General features: G+C 40.2%; 3 protein-coding genes across 3 annotated transcripts in view; all 3 read right to left on the bottom strand.

The window, feature by feature from the left end:
• LOC134190359 (uncharacterized) overlaps positions 1-1,592 on the bottom strand; it is a 1,841-nt gene extending 249 nt beyond the window's left edge. The window contains exons 1-3 of the mRNA XM_062658810.1: positions 1,476-1,592; positions 850-1,408; positions 1-697 (exon numbers count right to left, since the gene is read on the bottom strand). The exon at positions 1-697 is cut by the window's left edge and continues 249 nt beyond it. Coding sequence (XP_062514794.1) covers positions 1-697; positions 850-1,408; positions 1,476-1,592 — 1,373 coding nt within the window. The remainder of the gene's footprint in view (positions 698-849; positions 1,409-1,475) is intronic.
• A 4,384-nt stretch (positions 1,593-5,976) lies between these two features.
• LOC134189593 (uncharacterized) lies at positions 5,977-15,502 on the bottom strand. Its single transcript, XM_062657912.1, has 15 exons — positions 15,488-15,502; positions 13,312-14,113; positions 13,159-13,255; positions 10,659-10,777; positions 9,316-9,409; positions 8,180-9,239; positions 8,008-8,112; positions 7,679-7,947; positions 7,542-7,615; positions 7,371-7,479; positions 7,189-7,301; positions 6,947-7,136; positions 6,827-6,886; positions 6,614-6,769; positions 5,977-6,155 (listed from the first exon to the last, which is right to left on the bottom strand). Exons 1-15 carry the CDS (start codon positions 15,495-15,497, stop codon positions 6,102-6,104), a joined length of 3,312 nt encoding a protein of 1,103 aa, XP_062513896.1. The 5' UTR covers positions 15,498-15,502; the 3' UTR covers positions 5,977-6,101.
• A 746-nt stretch (positions 15,503-16,248) lies between these two features.
• On the bottom strand, positions 16,249-20,055 carry LOC134189823 (uncharacterized). The gene is made up of 10 exons (XM_062658218.1): positions 19,993-20,055; positions 18,994-19,647; positions 18,090-18,934; positions 17,949-18,022; positions 17,774-17,885; positions 17,599-17,717; positions 17,347-17,539; positions 17,223-17,282; positions 16,495-16,650; positions 16,249-16,433 (listed from the first exon to the last, which is right to left on the bottom strand). Exons 1-10 carry the CDS (start codon positions 20,024-20,026, stop codon positions 16,374-16,376), a joined length of 2,307 nt encoding a protein of 768 aa, XP_062514202.1. The 5' UTR covers positions 20,027-20,055; the 3' UTR covers positions 16,249-16,373.
• Positions 20,056-20,096: the final 41 nt, after the last annotated feature.

Genomic DNA, 20,096 nt, shown 5'->3' with positions numbered 1-20,096 from the left:
CCAGCTGCAGCAGTAGCAGTTGCCGACCTCGCCGAGGATGGAGGTCGTGCAAAAGGCGGGAGGTCGGACTCGGAGGAGCTAGAATTCTCATCATGAACCACGTTGCTGCCAAGATGCTTCCTAAGTTCCTGTGCCATGGGTCTCAGCCCCTCCAAGCCCCTCACTGTTACGCAACTTTTTTCAGCAGTCCAGCCGGCGTTGCACAAAGGACACCGACTTGCCGAGAGCTTGGTAAAACAAGCTTCACACCCTAGCCACTGACGGCAGCAAGTAGTTATGCTGACTGGCGTCCTGGGGAACAGGTGGCATATACGGCATCCCAGTAGTTTCATCGTCATCGTTGCCAGCTTTGTCGAGCGTGATCGCCTTGAGTCGAATCGACTTTGTGCCAAAGAAATAGATTCGTCTAATTTATCGTCGACGTTCTCTAGTCTGTCGTGAAGTCTTTCGACGTTGGACTCTATGGCATCTAACTGGGTTTGTATGTCGTGGATGTCTCCGTCTAGTTTGTGCCAGACTTTAGTAGCAGGTGAAGAAGTACTTGACCTTGCTTGCAGCTCACTGGCTGAAGTCGACGCCCTTCTCTTTCTGCTGACGGGGGTCTCCCGCATGGCATCTAGGTAGACCTTCATTGCGTCTAGGTCAGACTGCATTACAGCGCATATTCGTCGCGCAGGTGCCTTCCAGAAATCAACGTCTACACGTCCAGAAATTAATATAACAGAGCCATTTTTATTAATAGTGGAAACATAGCGTAATCGTAGACAAGACAATTCTATAGGTCAGCGTGCAGACATGCATGCAAGCGTGCGTGCAAATTAAGTAGTATTAGTAGTAAGTAAGTGGTACCTCTGGTGCCTTCATCGTCTGCAAACGGAACAGCACGATTGTCGACCAGCAAAATCCTGTCGTCTAGAGGCATGACGGACTGGAATCTAGCTTGCACTAGGTCCGTCATGTTGCTCAAACAGACATCGTTTTCCGCTACCCGAATAAACGTAGTTGAACGGACGTCTCCCAGTTGCAGTCTGTTGTTTACCACTTCTAGGGAGCACAAATCTACAGACTTTTTTAGATCTCTGGCGCTTGCTGCCGCTTTTTGTTTACGGCTGCTGGGTGCCACTGATTTGAACGCAGACCACGACGAGCTTGGCGGCACAGCCGTCCAATGGGTGCCCGGTACAGGCGTCGTAGTTGTACTGCTAGAGGCGGTGCGCTCACTTGCTAATCCAAGAATGGGTTGTAGTTGAGCGTAGCTTGGTGATGAAGTAAACGGTTTTCCGTCTTCAATTTTATCACCGTGCAACCGGTATCGACGACCGCCTGTCAGATTGTCGAAGCGTCCTCCTGTCTGAGGGAAAACCGCTGGCTCTTGACCGTCCTCTCTTTCTAGGTAGACGACGTCTACCTATATACAGACATCAAATTCGATTCGATGCAAAGAAAACGTAGAATTAATCGATCGTTGTACTTGCCTTGAAAACGCGCGATAGTCTCGAGCTGTTTACGTCCGTCACGCGCATTGGCAGCTCTTGCGTCCCTCGAACAATTGTCACCATCTCCAGCGATCCACTAGAGCGTTGTCTTTCCATTGTACTCAAGAAATGCAGACGATATTTGCTTCAAAACTCAACTGAAGAACTGTGCTAACATCGTGCACTAATATACGTACCGGCTGCGTTGAGACCACGCCCCTATTTTCACACTACAACAAGATCTCTCCCAAGTCGTGAGAGCCGACTTCTGTGCATGCACTACACATAACAACAGTAAACAAACTCGTCTCACCGCAGACTCTTGTCAAGACAACGACTCTTCCAAATCACATCGCTAGCTAGCCACTACCTCCACTGCAGCTAGAGGAGACCTTGCAAGGTGTGCCCACATGCAACTAGAAAGTAAATACACCGACTCTGTAACTCATGCTGTGTCTCTCCTGTGCCGTGAGAACAGAACCCACACTGACTACAAGTGAATTACGAGACTAAATAGTAAAGGTGAACACGCACGCAGTCTGCTGACACGCCCCTCCCCTCGACGGTACCGCGTCCAACTACTAGATTTGCGTATGCGTACTGTACCTGCAGAATAACCGCCAATTCAATACCAACTAACTTTACACAAGCAACGTACTGCATGATCGCGTGAATGACGTTTGTACTGTATCGTAACCTTTCTACAGAGTCTCTAATTAGCTAAGAATGCAACAACACGCAGCTAGAGATCCTCTAGTATCGGTATCGACATCTGTTAGGGGTTTCGTTGAAGGACGCCCCCACACTACACATAGAACGCACGCACACACAATAAACAACGGATCCGAGTCAAAGACATCGTTTAGCACTCGGTAGGGGTCGATCGGTAGAGCGTGCGTTGAAAGAATGCTGTCACATGTTCGGCAAGATCGCTAGCGTTACGAGGTCGTGGAGGGCACGATCACGTTGGTGGTCGATGGTGCTTTGGAAATACTCCTGGATCATGAGAGCTGGCAGCACCGACTAACTAAATTTCCGGACAGCGAACAACTTGGGGATTCCCCAACTAATTAACTGTAACCTATACCGCCGTGCAGCACGTACAGTATAGGCACATCGCATCAAATTGAGTCACGGATGGACGAGAGAGAAATTCAGGAAATGGTGAAGGCTGGGCTATCGCACTCAACCATAAGTTATATACTTCGAAGAAGACATCCTGGAGTCAAAGGTTTTTCTGAACGATCCGTTAGACGATTTTGTCATGAGCAAAACATTCATTATCGTTCTGCATTATCTGACTTTGACATGAGGATGGTAGCCCAGGCAGCTGTTCTCTATTTAATAAACCCGTATAAACAGATGGAGACTTTTGCCGTTATTACACGTATCTACATAGGTTGGTCCAGCGTACGGAAGAAAGATGATGAAAGGGTATCTTCAAGCAGGAGGACTTAGAGTTGGTGACAAACGCATTGAACGCATTCTAAGACAAGTTGCTCCTGGATAACATGGAAGGAGGCAGCAACTAGCTCATCGGCAAATAAATCCTGTGCCTTACTACGCTCAATATCCTGGACACAAAATGCATATAGATCAAAATGAGAAACGTGTTATGTATGGAACAACACACGTTCTTGCCATAGACGGTTACAGTGGTTTTATTCTTGGTCTAATTACTATGCCAGTCAAGAACAACCATATAATTTATAATCAGCTTTTCAGACCTATACTTCAGCAGTCTGGGTTATGGGACCAGATTCGCGTTGACCGTGGGAGAGAGTTCTATCTTCTTCTGTATGTGCAGGAACACCTAAGTTATCTAAGACGAAATCAAATGAGAGCACCTCATGTGCAGTCTATGTCAAGAGAGGTACCTATGTATTGTACACTCATGCATGTTATTCTAGTTCTTACAGTCTGTAATGATATAGCTCTTTTGCTTTCTGAAACAGAATCATCCTGCTGAAAGAATTTGGGTAGAAGTCAATCAAAGAGTGAATTACCCGATAAAACAAGCTCTCGATGCTCTAGTAGAGGTGGACCAGCTGAACATGAATGACCCTATTGTTAGATTTTGTTTGTCCTGGATAACAATGAGAGTGTGTCAAGTCGGAATTGAACGTTGCGTTCTTGCCTGGAATAATCGTTTCATTCCAAGTATGAGATTTAGAATGTTGCGTATACACTGAGCTCGTTTGAAATCGTACTAATTGGTGTGGTATACATTAACTTTAGAAAAGGGTATTCCCAGAGACAGAATTCAGATGTCCATGGCTGTCAGACTTCAAGCACAAGACATCCCAACTGTAGATGATGCTGTTCGATCATTTGAAGGAGAGGGAGGAGTTCTAAATAGACTTTCTGAATTCGATACGGACCGCATCAGATGCGACCATGTTCGCCAAGCGAGATTACAAGCCTTTACGTTGAGATTTAGTTTTGATAACATTTACTCAGAAACAGTCAACGGCCGTTGGCAGCAACTACATGACTCTTGGCGATACTATTATCACCTTACAACTACCTTCTAATAGCGTCTACAATATCATATACAATACGCCAATATGATGTAATACCATAATTTAGCCCGTGACTCAATTTGATACGATGTGCTGCACGGCGGTATAGGTTACTGTTAATTAGTTGGGGAATCCCCAAGTTGTTCGCTGTCCGGAAATTTAGTTAGTCGGCGCTGCCAGCTCTCATGATCCAGGAGTATTTCCAAAGCACCATCGACCACCAACGTGATTGTGCCCTCCACGACCTCGTAACGCTAGCGATCTTGCCGAACACGTGACAGCATTCTTTCAACGCAAGCTCTACCGAGCAACCCCTACCGAGTGCTAAACGATGTCTTTGACTCGGATCCGTTGTTTATTGTGTGTGCGTGCGTTCTATGTGTAGTGTGGGGGCGTCCTTCAACGAAACCCCTAACAGATGTCGATACCGATACTAGAGGATCTCTAGCTGCGTGTTGTTGCATTCTTAGCTAATTAGAGACTCTGTAGAAAGGTTACGATACAGTACAAACGTCATTCACGCGATCATGCAGTACGTTGCTTGTGTAAAGTTAGTTGGTATTGAATTGGCGGTTATTCTGCCGGTACAGTACGCATACGCAAATCTAGTAGTTGGACGCGGTACCGTCGAGGGGAGGGGCGTGTCAGCAGGAGTGTACACGTACGTTCCCTAGGCCCTCCTGCCATGAGCACTGCTTGCGTGTCCACCTTTATTATTTGGTCTCGTAATTCTCACTTGTAGTCAGTGTGGATTCTGTTCTCACGGCACGGGAGAGACACAGCATGAGGTTGTAGACGTTCTATCTGCGCTATCGGGTAGTGTTCTATGTGATGTACAAAATCTAGACATGAAGTGCAACTTGCAGTTGGGCCAATCGTACTCCTACATCTACAGTAATGACGCGATTATGCACTTCGAGTTACTAAAAATTAGTAACTGTCTGAAGCGCCGTACGTACAGGTGCAGAAATACGGTACAGGAAACGTGCTGATGTGATTAGCAGAAACCGCGCCTAGTTTAATTGAATCAATGTATCAGCACGCGTTGGAATGCACCCCTACGCCGTCCAATGGACTCCCTACCGCGTACACTGCTACTCGCTCTTTCAATTTTCTTTTTCTGATGTACTCAAATTATTTGAAAGAACGGATGAGCGTTCAATTTCTGTTAGTTCAAATCCGGTCATCAGTTCATCTAGACAACTACGTCCGCTTTCTCGTAGGCAAAGCAATTTCTAATATACTGAACCTAAAAATTTACAAATTTGAAATAATAAAATTTGAAATTTTGATTTTTTAAAAATTAAAATTTGAAAATGTAATGCAAATTTAAAAAAATAAAAACGTTATGTAAAAAAATTAGAAATTAGAAATTTAAAAATTAAAAAATTAAAATTTGAAAATTTAAAATTTAAAAATTTGAAATTTGAAATGGCCGAAAGACCCACTGACCGTCTCTAACTGTACTATACTAATGTTGTATTATAATTAATTAACAAAATTACTGAATAATATGTACTACATTTAACTATCTAGATGACGTTTCTTACATTAATTCTTGATGTTTTTTTTGCAGAATTCTTTTCTCCACAAGTCTACCTCAGCGCTAGACAACCTTCTTGCAGCAGCAGAGCATCCAAATCGCTGTCGACGGGCCGTCACGTTTGATGTTCGTCCTATGAGAAAATCTTGATACTAGAAGCGCTAGACAAATGAACAACGTTGTTCACTGTTCACGTACGCAGTGCAAGTAGATAGTCTAACCGGGTAGGTAGAACTAGGGCTGTCTAGTGTACGTACACTATAATAACTAAGCTGTTTAGTGCGCGTTAGCCTAATCCGGGTGTGTGGATCGGAACGATGTGGCTTTAGCCTGACCTTACTGGGGGCAAGCACATTGTACATGTCTACAAAATTATTTAAATATCTACGCAATCAGCCAACATCTTAATTGCGTTTATGCTAAAAATAGCGAGTAATGAAAAACAGAAAGAAGAAATTAAGTTGTAATTACTTGCTATAGCTATATATAACTAGATATACTCATTTTGCAAGGTAGTCAAATTGATGATGCTATAGCTACAAAGGTATATCTATCTCAAATTTAAATATCAGAAACGTCTTGATCTTTCTGAAGAGTTTCCAGCCTTCCGTGAATCTACAAGACAACAGAGAATATATATAGTATATATGTAGGTGGGTTTATATAAATATATATATTTAAATAATAGATCACAATTTTCCCACTGGCTGTGGAAACTCTTGGATTGTGGTCTCCTCAAAGTTTGGAAACTTTGAAAGTTATTGCCACGAGAGCTGCTTAACACCGCAACATTACTACCAGCCAGTCTGTGTGCCAGCTACACCAACAGTTATCTGTGTGTCTGTGAAAATTTAACACTCGTTTAGTCTTAAATCGTTTATGTTTAGATTGTGATGACTTAACTGGCTTGTCTTTTATTTAGTGGTCTAGACATCTATGTATAGTTGTACTTGAAGAAATAATATATAATTCTCTTTAAATATATATATATATAATTAATAATTATTATTAATTAAGAGTTTACCAAATACAATAATTAAATAATTATTATACTAAAATTAACAAGCACTAACTTCAGCCATTAATGGCCTCTTGTGGCTGTCAAAGTCAGTGCAATGCTTGGCCAATTGAAAAAGCTCACTGGCTACATCTGTAGGCCACTTGGCTCGACAATCCGTCATGTCTAGCAAGTTTGACTTCTTCCTTTCTAGCTCCCTCATGCTTGTCGCCTGATGCAAGACCTGAGTCACAACAATTAGTAGAAACATGACTGCAGTGACACATACCAGGTCTTCCTTCTTAGATGTGGAGCACGCTGGTAAGCCAGTCAGTACTTCATACATCACCTACAGACAACAACTGTGTTAATATCTAGAATGTTAGTTTCGTGAAAGCAATCGACTTACAACTCCAAATGAGAAAATGTCAACTCTGGGTGATACTTTTCCTTTGAAAGCTTCTGGTGGCATGTATGCTTTCGTTCCAGCTGCTACTTCCACGCAGAATGAAGCTAGTGAATTCTCACCTTCTGTTAGCATAGCAAGACCAAAGTCAGCTAGTTTACCCTCAAGGTCAGTTGTCAGTAAGATGTTAGCACTGACAAAAAAATATCAATATTTAATCCAAGGAAAACAATCTGAAACCAAACCTCTTCACATCCCGATGGACAAGACCAGGATTGTAAGCGGTGTGTAAATGGTTCAACGCACATGAGACATCACACAGAATTTTCACTCGAGATGACCACACAAATGAATTATCCTGTAATTAATTAACACTTAATCTTACAAAAGGTAATAATGCCTACGAGTACAATCGAGTTTGACACACCTTGGCCACCTTCTGTCCCAGATTACCTCCTGGTAGATATTCATACACCAAACATGGTTTGAGTTCACTGCAGTGTCCAATAAGATGAACAATATTTGGATGACGATATCTGATGTCACAACAGATTCAATATCTAGAGTTGACAATTACCAATCACTACAATACACACACCTTTCCATTGCCTGCAACTCAGCAAGGAACTGCTGTTTGACAAGTCTCAATTGTGACTTTCTACCACTTTGGGGCTAACACAAAAATTACAACTAAACTATCAATGACTAACAAATTACAATGCAATCTTATGACACCTCTTTCAGCTTTTTAATAGCTACTTGCTGCATTACACCATCATCATCACATAAATGAGCAAGAAACACATCAGCAAAGCTACCAGCACCAATTTTACATCCTCCTTCCTGAACAGGTCGAGAGTCAAACCCTTGAGTAGCATCCTTCAACTTATTATAAGAAAAAGATAGGATGCCCGTGAAACCATCTAATTCGTCCACCTTGCCACCAGTGTCACTGTTCTGATGAATCAGCTTAGAAGTGTCATGCGACTCCTTCTCAGAAACAGCTGTAATTGGTTGTTCATCCACATTGTCATGACGAAGACCATTGACAACATAACACTCACCTGTTAGTTTCTCTGTTTGAGTTCTTGACTGATCAGTAGATTGCTGTGAAAGTTGTTTCTCTGCAATTCCTCGCAATTCATCAATAATGCTCAATGAGATTTGTTCTGTACAACACAATTCACACATGCAAGACACCTTCCTACACTACATGAATATACAGTAAATTCTAACTTTCTTCTTCAATTGTCTCCTCATGAGATTTCTGCATGAACTGACTTGTTTCTTGTTTGGTCTTATCAATCCCTCTGTTGCTCTGAAACCCTCGTGGTTTATAGGAGCCTCTGCTACCTTCTGCACTTGGGGAGTTATGGCATTTCTTTTCTTCGAATCTGAAGTTGTCACTTGGTATACTACCCTTCTTTTGATCAGACCCTTGTCTGAAATCATTGGATGGTGAAATGAACTTATCCTTCAAATCCTTCTCAATGGCAAATAAAGTGTGATAGGCTTCCAATATTTGTGTTAGCAGCACAGAAAAATTTGTATTTGTGTTTGTACCAATGTAAAATAACAACGTAGATTGCAAATGCTGAAATCCATTGCAAATGTTATTTTGACCTTGAACATTTTCACAACTGCGACGTGCTTGGTGCAAGTAGTTATTCCATTTATCTTGTACTTGATAGCAGTTAGATTGTTCTACTTCCAAAAATCGAGGAAATGTTTGGAAACCTTCTAGTCTAAGGCGTCTGATCAAAGTGTTTGCAACAGGTTGGCAAGATTTCCACCAATCATTCTTGTTAATGTCGCCAATCATCTCATGAATAGACAAGACTTTGCTTAGCTGAATTGCCATAGTATCATCTATCATTGTTGTTTGCAAAGTCCCTTGATCCTTTTCCAACAACCTACATATAATACATGTAGCATCTTCTTTATATTTGTCAAAAGCAATGTCAATTGGCAGAAATAGCCAGAGATTATCCGACAGTGTTGCTTGCGAAGTCCTTTGGTACTTTCTCAACAATCTACATTTCGCAACTTGTTGTTCAAAGTGTGCTTTCCAAATGTTAATATCAATGTCTGTTACTGGGTTTAGATGATTTTTGTAGTTTGGTGTAATGCTCCACTGACGTACCGCATCAGAGTACAGTGTGTACTTGAAATACTTGATAATTAACCAAGTTAGCCGTTCTCTATTGATGTCTACAGATTCCAGATTTGAGATACGAAATCTATCCAAACTTCGGCTAAACAAGTCACAAGTCCCATCCTCTGTAAGCTGTATCAACTAAAACACACATACACACATTTCAAAAAGCATAAAAACTAGTACAAACAAACTTCGTAAACAATCAATTTCAGACCAGTTTTGACTGCACGACCCAGATAGATAACTCAAAATATCTTCCATGTTCACTGCTATATACAAACAGATTCCACTGCACTTCATGTTGACCTCTACAATTAACACAAACACTATTGTAGCTGACTGTATCAAGTCTTATTAGTCTTCAACATAGTAGGCTGCCCTCATGCAAACGATTACAGTATGTAACCAAAGACAAATATACTCAACCACTCAACACACATGCACATAGATGTGCACACAGGAATAAGCAAGTGCGTGCGTGGACACACACACACACACACACACACACACACACACACACACACACACACACACACAACAAGTAACTTCAATTGTTCAGTTTCTACACTAGTGAACACACACTCACTCAATTAAAAACACCAACACTACCTCCACAACACAGTCACATCACAGTCTTTACATCTACACTATTTCCTTACTGTCGTTTAACATCAGATTTGCATTTTGTGTCTAATGTATGTCTAGTGACTATTGTAGAACTTTCTGTAATGTGTACTTTTAACACTTTCTAATCAAAGAACATATCCAAAATCTGCTTTTATGATTGTAATTGTCAGAAAGTAAATTCAAACTAGATGAAACAATAATTGTGACGAGAATACTTAAAGGAACACTTCACCGATTGATGCATGTGCAGTAGATGTTAACGTATGTTAAGGCCTTGGGCTGCAGACCGAATGCTTGCTGTGTTGCGCAGCGCATTGTTTTGGTCTTGTGTTCCGAGGCCAACTACAAGAGCACACAAGAGACGAGTCTAGATGCTTCAGGCGACTCTAACAGTGAAAGAGAACAAATTACAGTTCATAAGCGACTCAGTTGTTTGTACGTTGTAGACTACACATGATCATGTTGCAATCGCTTGGTCTTTCCCACTTTTTTCCATGTTTCTTTCTACGAATGGAGGCCATACTACAGTTCAAAAGGACTTGAACGATGAAAAAACACGAAAACGTGCATCACCGCACATAGTCATGTGACACCAAATACCTTCGTTCTACAGCCGAACCATTGCCGTATGTGTTGTTTTGCCATAGATTGAAGGCGAGTCAGTGATGCGAAAGCACATTATACTTTGCCTACGTAGATATCAAAGTCTACACGAAGCGGTAAAACGAAACCTACACCTAGTGGACGTTATTTGGAAAACCGCCACGTACATTTTTGTTTTTTAGCCTTACCATAATGCTCAGCTATCAAATTTGCTCTGAAATAGCACCAAACTTCTCAACTCGAAGACTACTAAAATGATTAGCGGCCGAGGGTGGGTGACGTGCTCCTTTAAACATACCACCACATGTATGCAAAACACTAGATTACCTATTGGCATTGTTAGTAACAACAAGGCCATATTTCCATTTCGGAGTCTTGTCAACTTGAGCTTTGGCTATGATGGTAGTTTGAATCTCTTGGCTAAGTGTAGTAGTATCAGCAGTAGTCTAAAACAGTGAAACAAAAATCAGCATAATTTACATGTATGTATTCATCATGACAGACCAATTCATGGTGGTCTATAGCTACTAAGTAAGTAATCACATTTTTGACTTGTTAAATCCAAGCTAGATTAATTGCAACAAAATCCAATACAGGTATAAATGCCCATTAGGCTGTTACGTCTTAGCTTGTCTGTCTATCTGTTTTATGTCAGTCTATGTCTCAGACAGAAGCAAATCAAAACACAAAAGTAACAAAATCAGATGATTCTTTAAACATGTTTGCATTTACAGCAATTGATCCTTATAATGATACTATAGATAGACAACCAAACACTGCGATGTGAAGTAGCATTGAAATCTGTACATAAATACGTATAAGGATAAATGTGCAGATTGCATTGCTACTTCGCATCACAGTGTTTGGTTTGTCTATGATCTATAGCAAGTTCTACCACATAATACGCAGACTGAATTATGCTTGTTGTTCACTGTCCTACTTATTGTCATGTCTGTCAGTCTTTCTACCTATCAAACTGTCTGTCTGTCTATCTGTCTAATGTGCAAATGCAAGTCCGTTACTTTTAAAGTGTATTTGTAAAGGTTGACTGGTTTTTAGTATTACCACAAGTTGGGCACTACTGTAAACCAAGAAATTTTCGGTAGCATAAAAATTTCGGTACCTCTTAAATATTCCATTTCGGCAGCAATCAATATTTGGTACTCGAAGTCGTCGAATGCTTGAAACTCTTGTCTGGATGCACAGAATATCTAGATAGTACTTAGCAGTTGACAGCAAGTGAGTTAGGTGAGTTACCAATACCAAAAACTGCCAGCCTTACAGACCCCAACGTTAAAGAGACGGAAACTGACGTGGCGGCACGCACCTCAGCAAATGCAGAGATTGATGCTTCTATGTGTGAGACTGCCCCAAACAAGAGAAAAACAATTCATTTACAGTCGACAATACGACTTTGAACTGCGCGCAAGTATGGTGAGGTACGCTGACTTGCATGGGCTGCAAGCAGCCTTGAGGCACTCATCCAAGTTAGGGCATAAAGTCTCATATACGACGATACCATGTTCCCACACATTGCTGCTGACTGTTACACAAAATTTAGATTTATTTTCGGGACCTCATAAGTCATACTGAAATTACTGAAAATAAATTGCCACCAAAAATTTCTTGGTTTACAGTAGTATAAGATTTATGAAAACAACACAATCTGTCTGTCTGTCTGTCAAATACATATATTTTAATAAACATTTCTCTACCTACACAAAACACAGGAATATGTCCTACCTACAAGCAATAAAAGTTTCATCTTCACTACAACTAGTTTTCCAATGCTCTTGGTCTTGTTCAAAATGGTGCTTCCACTACATTTTTGTAGCATTACAGCCATACTTGTTCCAGAAAAATCTAAATTCTGCAAAGTTCTTAGTTTCTTCTTCATCCCAATATAATTTTGAAACAACTATTCAGATACTCCGTGTTGTCCATCTCAACTACATAACTAACGATTTCAAATCCCTTGAACAAGACATCTCAACATCAAGAATGGATAAATACAATGTCCAGATACTAAGTAATCCTTGCTCGAGCCTTTGGATTTGTGGAACTGGTCATCTAGCTTTAACTCGTGTGCACAAACTGCAGGATGCACATTGTATCTGACAGTATCAGACATCAGTCATAACCTGGAACACTTTCATCTTGCTACTTCTGTTTTTTAGTTGTGTGTAGGCATACCGTACTGTTACCAAGTTGCACACGCCCATATGACCCAGCAACCTTAAGGAAAAATATGAGATCCTTCTATTTCTAGTAGCTGACTACAGTCAAAAGGCAATGTTGCTAACGTTAATAAATCTAGGCTAGTGCACAAGATGATAAGAATACAATCCTGAATAGAGTGTCTTAAACATAGTTATAATTGTTAATTAAAAGGCTGATTCACATAAACTGATGCAGACCCAGTTAGATAACTCATTGATTCACAGCAGTTCTAAACAAATCAACAGCGCATGTGTTAACTAGCTAACTAGTACAGCAGTGTTTCCTAAAGCTATCACAAATTTTCTTGTCTCTCCTAAGCCATGAATACCTGCTGCAAAAACCAGCAAAACCTTGTTTGTAAGATACTACAAAGCATATGAGCTATGTGCAACATGAGTGGTATTAAATTATTGACTGTTGTCGATTTCATGCATTTTTGGCATTAATTGAAATTTTATCTCACTGTCACCCCAAAACACTAAGGCAAACATGATTACATTGTTTTGGTTATAATGTAGATCTTGCAAAAGTTACTTGCAAACCAGCCTTAAAAAGCATCGTATGTTACACATCAAAACAATAAATCAGATGATTTGTAACGTCTCACAGACAGAGTGCAGAGTCGATCTATTTTTGATCTTGCATGTGCAGCTGTAATATCACGATCTTCGGTTTTTTCATATTCATCAGCTGGTGAAGAATCCCTAATAAAGAAACCATGTTAAGTTCAAAACACTATAAAATGTGCAATTATAATAACATGTTGTTTGCATTGCTGGCAGCTCTTCGCCCAACATTGAAACTAAATGTCTTCTGTTCACATTCACTTCTTGGTGATGTATATAAAGTCTGTGAGGAGCCATGACATTCGGGCACACCATGATCATCAATTAGATTCTCATAGTTATGAAAGTTTGATAATTCTATTAGCCAATCACTGATTAGTAAAGAATTCCCACAATCATCACTACTACCTTCTTTTAAATGACGATCTGACAATAATCTTTTAACATCTTTAAAATCACAGTTTCTCTCAATAGCTTTGAATAGATCATGAAAACGTGTTTTGACATACAACCACCTCCTAAGTTTCTGTGCAAAACCATGTAAGTTGTTTTCACCATAACACATAAGTTTCTCTGACATCCAGTTTTTGACATCTTTCAAAAAATCAGACAAACACTGAGAAAACTGTTGCATCCGACCTGAACGCCATTCAGATACTTTTCCCATCAATTGTCCTAAAAACTGACTTTCGTGTCTCTCTGGTAGACTACTCATAACTTGTTCTCCAAACTGGATAATTTCTAGCATAGACCTAACAGGTTGTGTACACTGGTTCTGTTCTGTATCTTGATTGCACTTCACAGTACACTTCATGGTAGTAAAATCCACTGCCTGAAGTACTATGCCATAAGATGCTCTCGCTGCTGCTGACATGCTATATCCATCACGAAGATAGCATAAAACTGCAACAACAAATTGATTTATCTGCTTCAAATTGGACGAATCAATATTATGCTGTCCATGAGAAGTTTGATGTTTGAATTCGCTTTGTTTACCTGCAGCAGAAACTATTAATTTACAAAACTATTACAAAAGGTGAGCTTTAATAAAAAATAATTCATGCCAAATCACAGCAGATACCCAAGCACACAACACATGTAATATTCCAGTATAGCTTAGCTGCACTAGAGTCTATGAACTCTATGACTGCATGTCTTTGTAGAATATAAACAACTGTGTGTGTGTGTGTGTGTGTGCTCGCGTATGTGCGCGCATGCGTGGTATTTGCCTATACTAGCCACATCCTAGCCTGGACCAACAGTGAGACATCTATGTATATTACCCTGCGCGATCAAGTCAAGATACTACAACGCCTTTTTCAGCTCAAATTTCAGGTTAACTAAGTGAGTTGCAATGGAAACTCATCAAACTAAAGGCTGGTTCACAATATCCGACAGAGACGTGACGGACCGTGAAGGATCATGACGGACAGCTCTCCGTCGTGTTCACAATACGTGTATGCATACGTCCCGTTCCGACCATTCCCGCGCTGCATGATTACGTCATCCTCGTTTTGCGCTTCGTTGATTGGGTAATAGTGTACTTAATTAACTTCCGACGGAGCGGACAAAATAGAATCGATTCTATCCGTCCGTCAACGCTCCGACAAGGAATCTCCCATCGTCTGGCTTGAGTGGCGCCTTCGATGTGGTTTGACGAGATATCCGGGAGACTTGCCTACAAACGCCTAGTTATCCGGGTATTTTCACCTCCTGATATCACGGACAGCCTGAAACAATCGAATGGGCTGTTCAGCTAGTCTTATTACAAATACGACAATCTCCGACATATAGAAGCGGTGTAGTATACATCTTGTTGAAAGAAATTAGCAACAGACTTCAATTTCAGAGTGACCTCTAGCTAGCTAGAGCTAGATATAAATTTGACTGTTGAACCGTTCCTTAAACTAAAGAGCTACAAAGTTGCTTCCAGGAACAGCTTACAACGGCCGCAATCGAAAGGGTTGAAGGGAAGAGATAGCTACGTTGACAACGAAATCATCTGTCGACCCGGATAGGAAGCCTAGAGGTATGCATACAGATAGAAAGGCAGTACAGGTAAATGAGTTCGATGAGTTTCAACAAGAACTCTAGTTACAAAACCACCAAAGATGAGAATTCATCATACAGTAACTAGACGACTTGTGTGGGGCAGTTTGAGCTGCTGACCGACTCGCGTGTCGACCTGGGCAGAATGTCGGTATTTCTTCGGTCGTCACGATTTAAACTAATACAGAAATCAATTCTGTATATCAGTATGCGGCTGAACTAGCAACGATCTAAAACTATTCCCATGTTTGTATCTCCAAATTAAGTAGCAACCAAACTGTGCAGACTGACACATGCAGACGTGCCACAACTAATTCTTACCGCAACCCATGTTGAATCGACTTGCACGCTCTATACACTCTGGCTGTTAATTAATATCAATAGTCTAATAACACTACAGACGCTTTCCCGTATGTCCTACTGCACGTGACAAGTATGGGGTCAAAAGTATGAGCGGGTACCTTGATCATCTGGAACCGAGGCTAACTTTTGCGCAGCATTCATGAAGTACGCCGCTAGCTCGCTTATGAATCGGTTTTACAGTAAATGGCACGCTTCTATCCAGTGGAGGATGCAAATGACAGTCTGCTCTAGCGTGCTGTACTTGTGCAGTGCGTAACGCACGCTACAGAGGTATGCGATTTCTGGAAGTGTACCGAGTCTGTTGTTTCCTAGCTTAATTAGCCCGATTGAAGATAAGTTAAAGTTTTATAAATATGATTCATTAATTAAAGACATTGTTAGTGCCGCACAGTGTATACGTACTATCTATGCATTCACTTGTGTTTCCTGACTACAGCATTTCCCTGACAAGACGCAAAATTCTTCCATCCTGCAGATTAATTGCAGGTCATTTAGTCAGCGCATTGTGTCAGAAACATCATTAATATTAACTTGCAACGTCATAGATATTCTGTCACTTTTGCGCCCCATTCTTTGCTACTAGATCCTGTGCTTTCAAGTATATTTTAACCACCAAAGGTCCCGGATGTACACGCGCGCACGCACGCACACACACACACAAACACACACACACACACACACACACACACACACACACACACAGACGTCACTAGTCAATGTCATATTTTCAAATCAATGCAAAATAGCATCAATGAAAATGGAAGTCAATACATTGTTTAGAGACCTAAAACACTGTTCACTGCACCATTACAATGTAGACTATTTTTATAAACCTTCCTCACTATTAGAAATCTTCAGAACGAGAAAGATGATCTCTCATCAACATGTTTAGTATAGAAACAACCTGTAACGTAAGTACAACAGATAGTCTTGATAATTTGAAAATATGCTGAAAACCAACTTACAATTGTCATTGACGGCCTATTGTGACTGTCATAGTCAGTACACCATCTAGATAACTTGAGCAGATCGGAAGACACATCTGATACCCACTTGGCACGAGGATCAACCAAAATAGCCGAGTCACAGTTTTGTCTTTCCAACTCTCTCATGTACACCACCTACACAGTCAGTTGCACTGTTACAAATTGATGTCAACAAACACACCCACCAAGACTAGACTGGAGCCAGCCAAGCAGTGCCTCATCTCTTTTTACCCTTGCACAGACCAATGAAAGGAAGAAGACTGGTTAATTAAGTCTACACCAAAAGCCCGCAAACATCAAAATTTTCTTTAACTTCGACAGCTACGTGCATGTATCTTGCATTTAATAGTTGATTCTGCTAAAATTCACCGACAAGCCGTTAGTCATAGCTATGACTAGCATGGTTCAATAAACACCTAAATACCTATTAATCTTTAGTATATATGTTACATAACGTTCATCAACCAATTTTGGCATAGAAACCTAATTTACCTGGGGTACTTCCAATTCGTTCAAGTGTACATGTAATTTGTACATGTAAACAGAACAACTAACTAAGTATATAGTAACAATTACAGCCACTGTGAGAAAACCAATGGAATGCACATAGATGAGATGTAACAGAAACAAACAGCACAATCTATACGTCGACAGACCATGTGCAAAGACAACTCATCTTGGTGGCATTCATCTAGTTAATTGCTCACCAAGTCCTTTTTTGTGACAACTGAAAAAGATGGTAGGCCAGTTGTAATTTCATAAAGTATCTGTAAACAGTAAGCACACAAATCTTTCAACCCAACATGAGTTCTCATATTAACAATAGCATACCACACCAAAGGAGTAAATGTCTATGTTTGGAGACACTTTACCCTTAAATGCTTCAGGTGCCATGTACGATCGCGTCCCAACTGCTGAAGTCACATAGAATGAAGACCAAGAATCATCCTCATCATCCACCGATATACAAAGCCCAAAATCAGCCAGTTTTGCTGTCGAATCTGCACTTACCAGAATGTTGGCACTAATATAGGTTTGAATACAAGTTACAGACTCAAGAAGATCACACAATTACTTCATTACCATTTGACATCTCGATGTACAAGAGTAGGTTTGCATGTAGTATGCAGATACTGTATTGCACAAGCAATATCTCGCATTAACTTCAAACGAACACGCCACTCAGGAGGATTTGGATTCTCCTATGTTAAGAAAGTACTACAAGTGTCACAATAACAAACATCAGACTAGCTGATACCTTCCTGATAAGCCTTCCTAGGTTGTCTCCTGACACAAATTCATACACTAAACACAACTGAGGACCTTCACAACACTGGCCAATGAGACGGACGACATTGGGGTGATGACATCTAATACCAAATCATTAATAACAGCAACGACATTTATTTCCATTTCAGAAAGTAAGAATTAACCTTGTCATTGCCACTAGCTCAGCTCGAAACTGAGTCATAGCTAGCTTGATGTGTGACGCTTTACTAGTTTTGGGCTACATACAGGTAATGTTAGTAACAACTAGAGTTTAAACAATTAAATTAGTAAAACCAATGTAACACCTGCTTTAATGTCTTAACGGCTACATCTTGAACTCTACCACCTGTAACTGGCATACGACAATGAAATACATCACCAAAGTTGCCACTTCCTATTCGACATCCCCCTTCTTTGACTAGTCTCATGTCAAATCCTTGTGTAGACTGATGTACCATTTCATACCTATATTCAACAATTACTTTGCTTTCAGAAGAGTCTTCTTGATCTTTGTTTGAGTAAACAATTCCACTTGTGCTCTCTTCATGACAACTCAACTGTGATCTCTCTGAGACCACTTCGTTTTTGGACTCAATCATATCTAAGTTAGTGAGCTTGTCAAGAGGATTATCAGACAATGATGAAGTAGGCAATGCAGCAATAGCATTTGTTCTATCACTATTTGGATAGTGTAAGCCAAGGGTGCTTTCTTTTTCAAATAAGTCTGTTGTAGTGACTTTGACAGAGGCTGCACTTTCTGCTTTATCATAGTCGTTTGTTGACACGTCTAATTCCTGCTGCTCTTCACTGGAAGGCTCAGCTACAGAACGCACAGTAGTAGTGCACTTGTCCCCTTTCTCATTGACTGATGATTGCAGTTCAGGTACAATCTCCTTTACTGAAATAGAAACGCTACCTTTCCTAGATTCATTCAACAATTCATGATCAGACACCCTATGCGTTTTGTTATCCATGCTCTCGTCTGATCTATCCACTTCTTCCTTCCTCGTACTAAATTCCTCAGCTGTGCAATTACTAATCACTGCAACGGCTTGATCAATTTCTCCATGTTTTGGTTCCTGTTTTGATGTCTCGTCTAATTTGGCTGTTATTCTATCAGCAGATTGCTGTCCAATCTCAGTTGGCAAGCCTACAAAACCTCATTACACAACAACTATACATGGTTCAAGTTACATGTCACTCACTAACCATTTGTCAACTTAAGATCTTTCATGTACTTTTTAAATAGCACAAGTAGTGCGGCAATATCGTCTTCCTTTTTCATGACTTTCAGCTTAACGAGTTCATGTGAATGTTCTTCTACAATAACATCTTCAAAACATAGTCTAGAGAATATCTCTATATTAATTGTTTCGATGATGATTGCTTTTGAAGCTCCTTCACTCAAGTCAAACAACTCTTGACCTAAATTCTCTAGATAATCCTGTGTATGATATTTTACAGCTGTAGAGTTCAATAGTTCTGTAATTGTATCATGAGTTGCTGGGTCTTTCTGTGGCAGATCATTTGTCTTTGATGGTTTTATTCTCTGACACTTCCACACCACATTTTCTTTTAAAAAATTCAACGTTTGCAAAAAGGACCAATCATCTGAAACCATTGCAAAATTAGCCTCTTTAAAAAAGTCTTCATCCAACTTCAAAATGGCATCATCACAGCTGCCCTCATCGTTGCAACTAAAGTTTGTTTCTTCTAACTGTTGACTAGTTTGAGTGCTGTCACAAATGAGATCTACAATACGTTGTACAAAAGTCAACTGATCAGTTGTTTGGCATCTTCTTGAGAGTACGTTGTCTGTTTGCAACGTGAAACAGCTGCCATTTCCATTCACATCAAACACACCTGCAAGAAAAATTGATTTGCTTAGTTTTTCCTGCAGTTTACCTATATTGTTGAAAACATAGTACTGTACATGCACTACATAAACGTCCATAAATTACAAACAGAACATTATCAAAAAATTTCTTAGAACAAATAAAATTAACCTTGTAGCATACATGTTTGTAGATGTGAAGATTGTAGTTTACCTGCTCACTCATGCATGGTAGAAACTGTTTGATAAACCTAGCGAGCTTGTAACTTACATAATTCTAAATATGTTGAAGCAAGAGTACGTTCGAATTCCCAAGCACTGTTGCTGTTACAAGCTCTAAAGGTAATTATTAATTGCAGTAATTGCACACGTACTGCGAAAGGTGAATAGATTCTCGTGCTTCCTCATAATAATCGTTCACAGCAGACGACACAATCAAGCACACATCGGAAGAAATCCCCGTGTTATCCGGGAATTT

Source organism: Corticium candelabrum, chromosome 14, assembly GCF_963422355.1.
Source record: "Corticium candelabrum chromosome 14, ooCorCand1.1, whole genome shotgun sequence".
NCBI classification, from domain to species: Eukaryota; Metazoa; Porifera; class Homoscleromorpha; order Homosclerophorida; family Plakinidae; genus Corticium; species Corticium candelabrum.
This window is presented reverse-complemented; position numbering and strand designations above follow the sequence as displayed.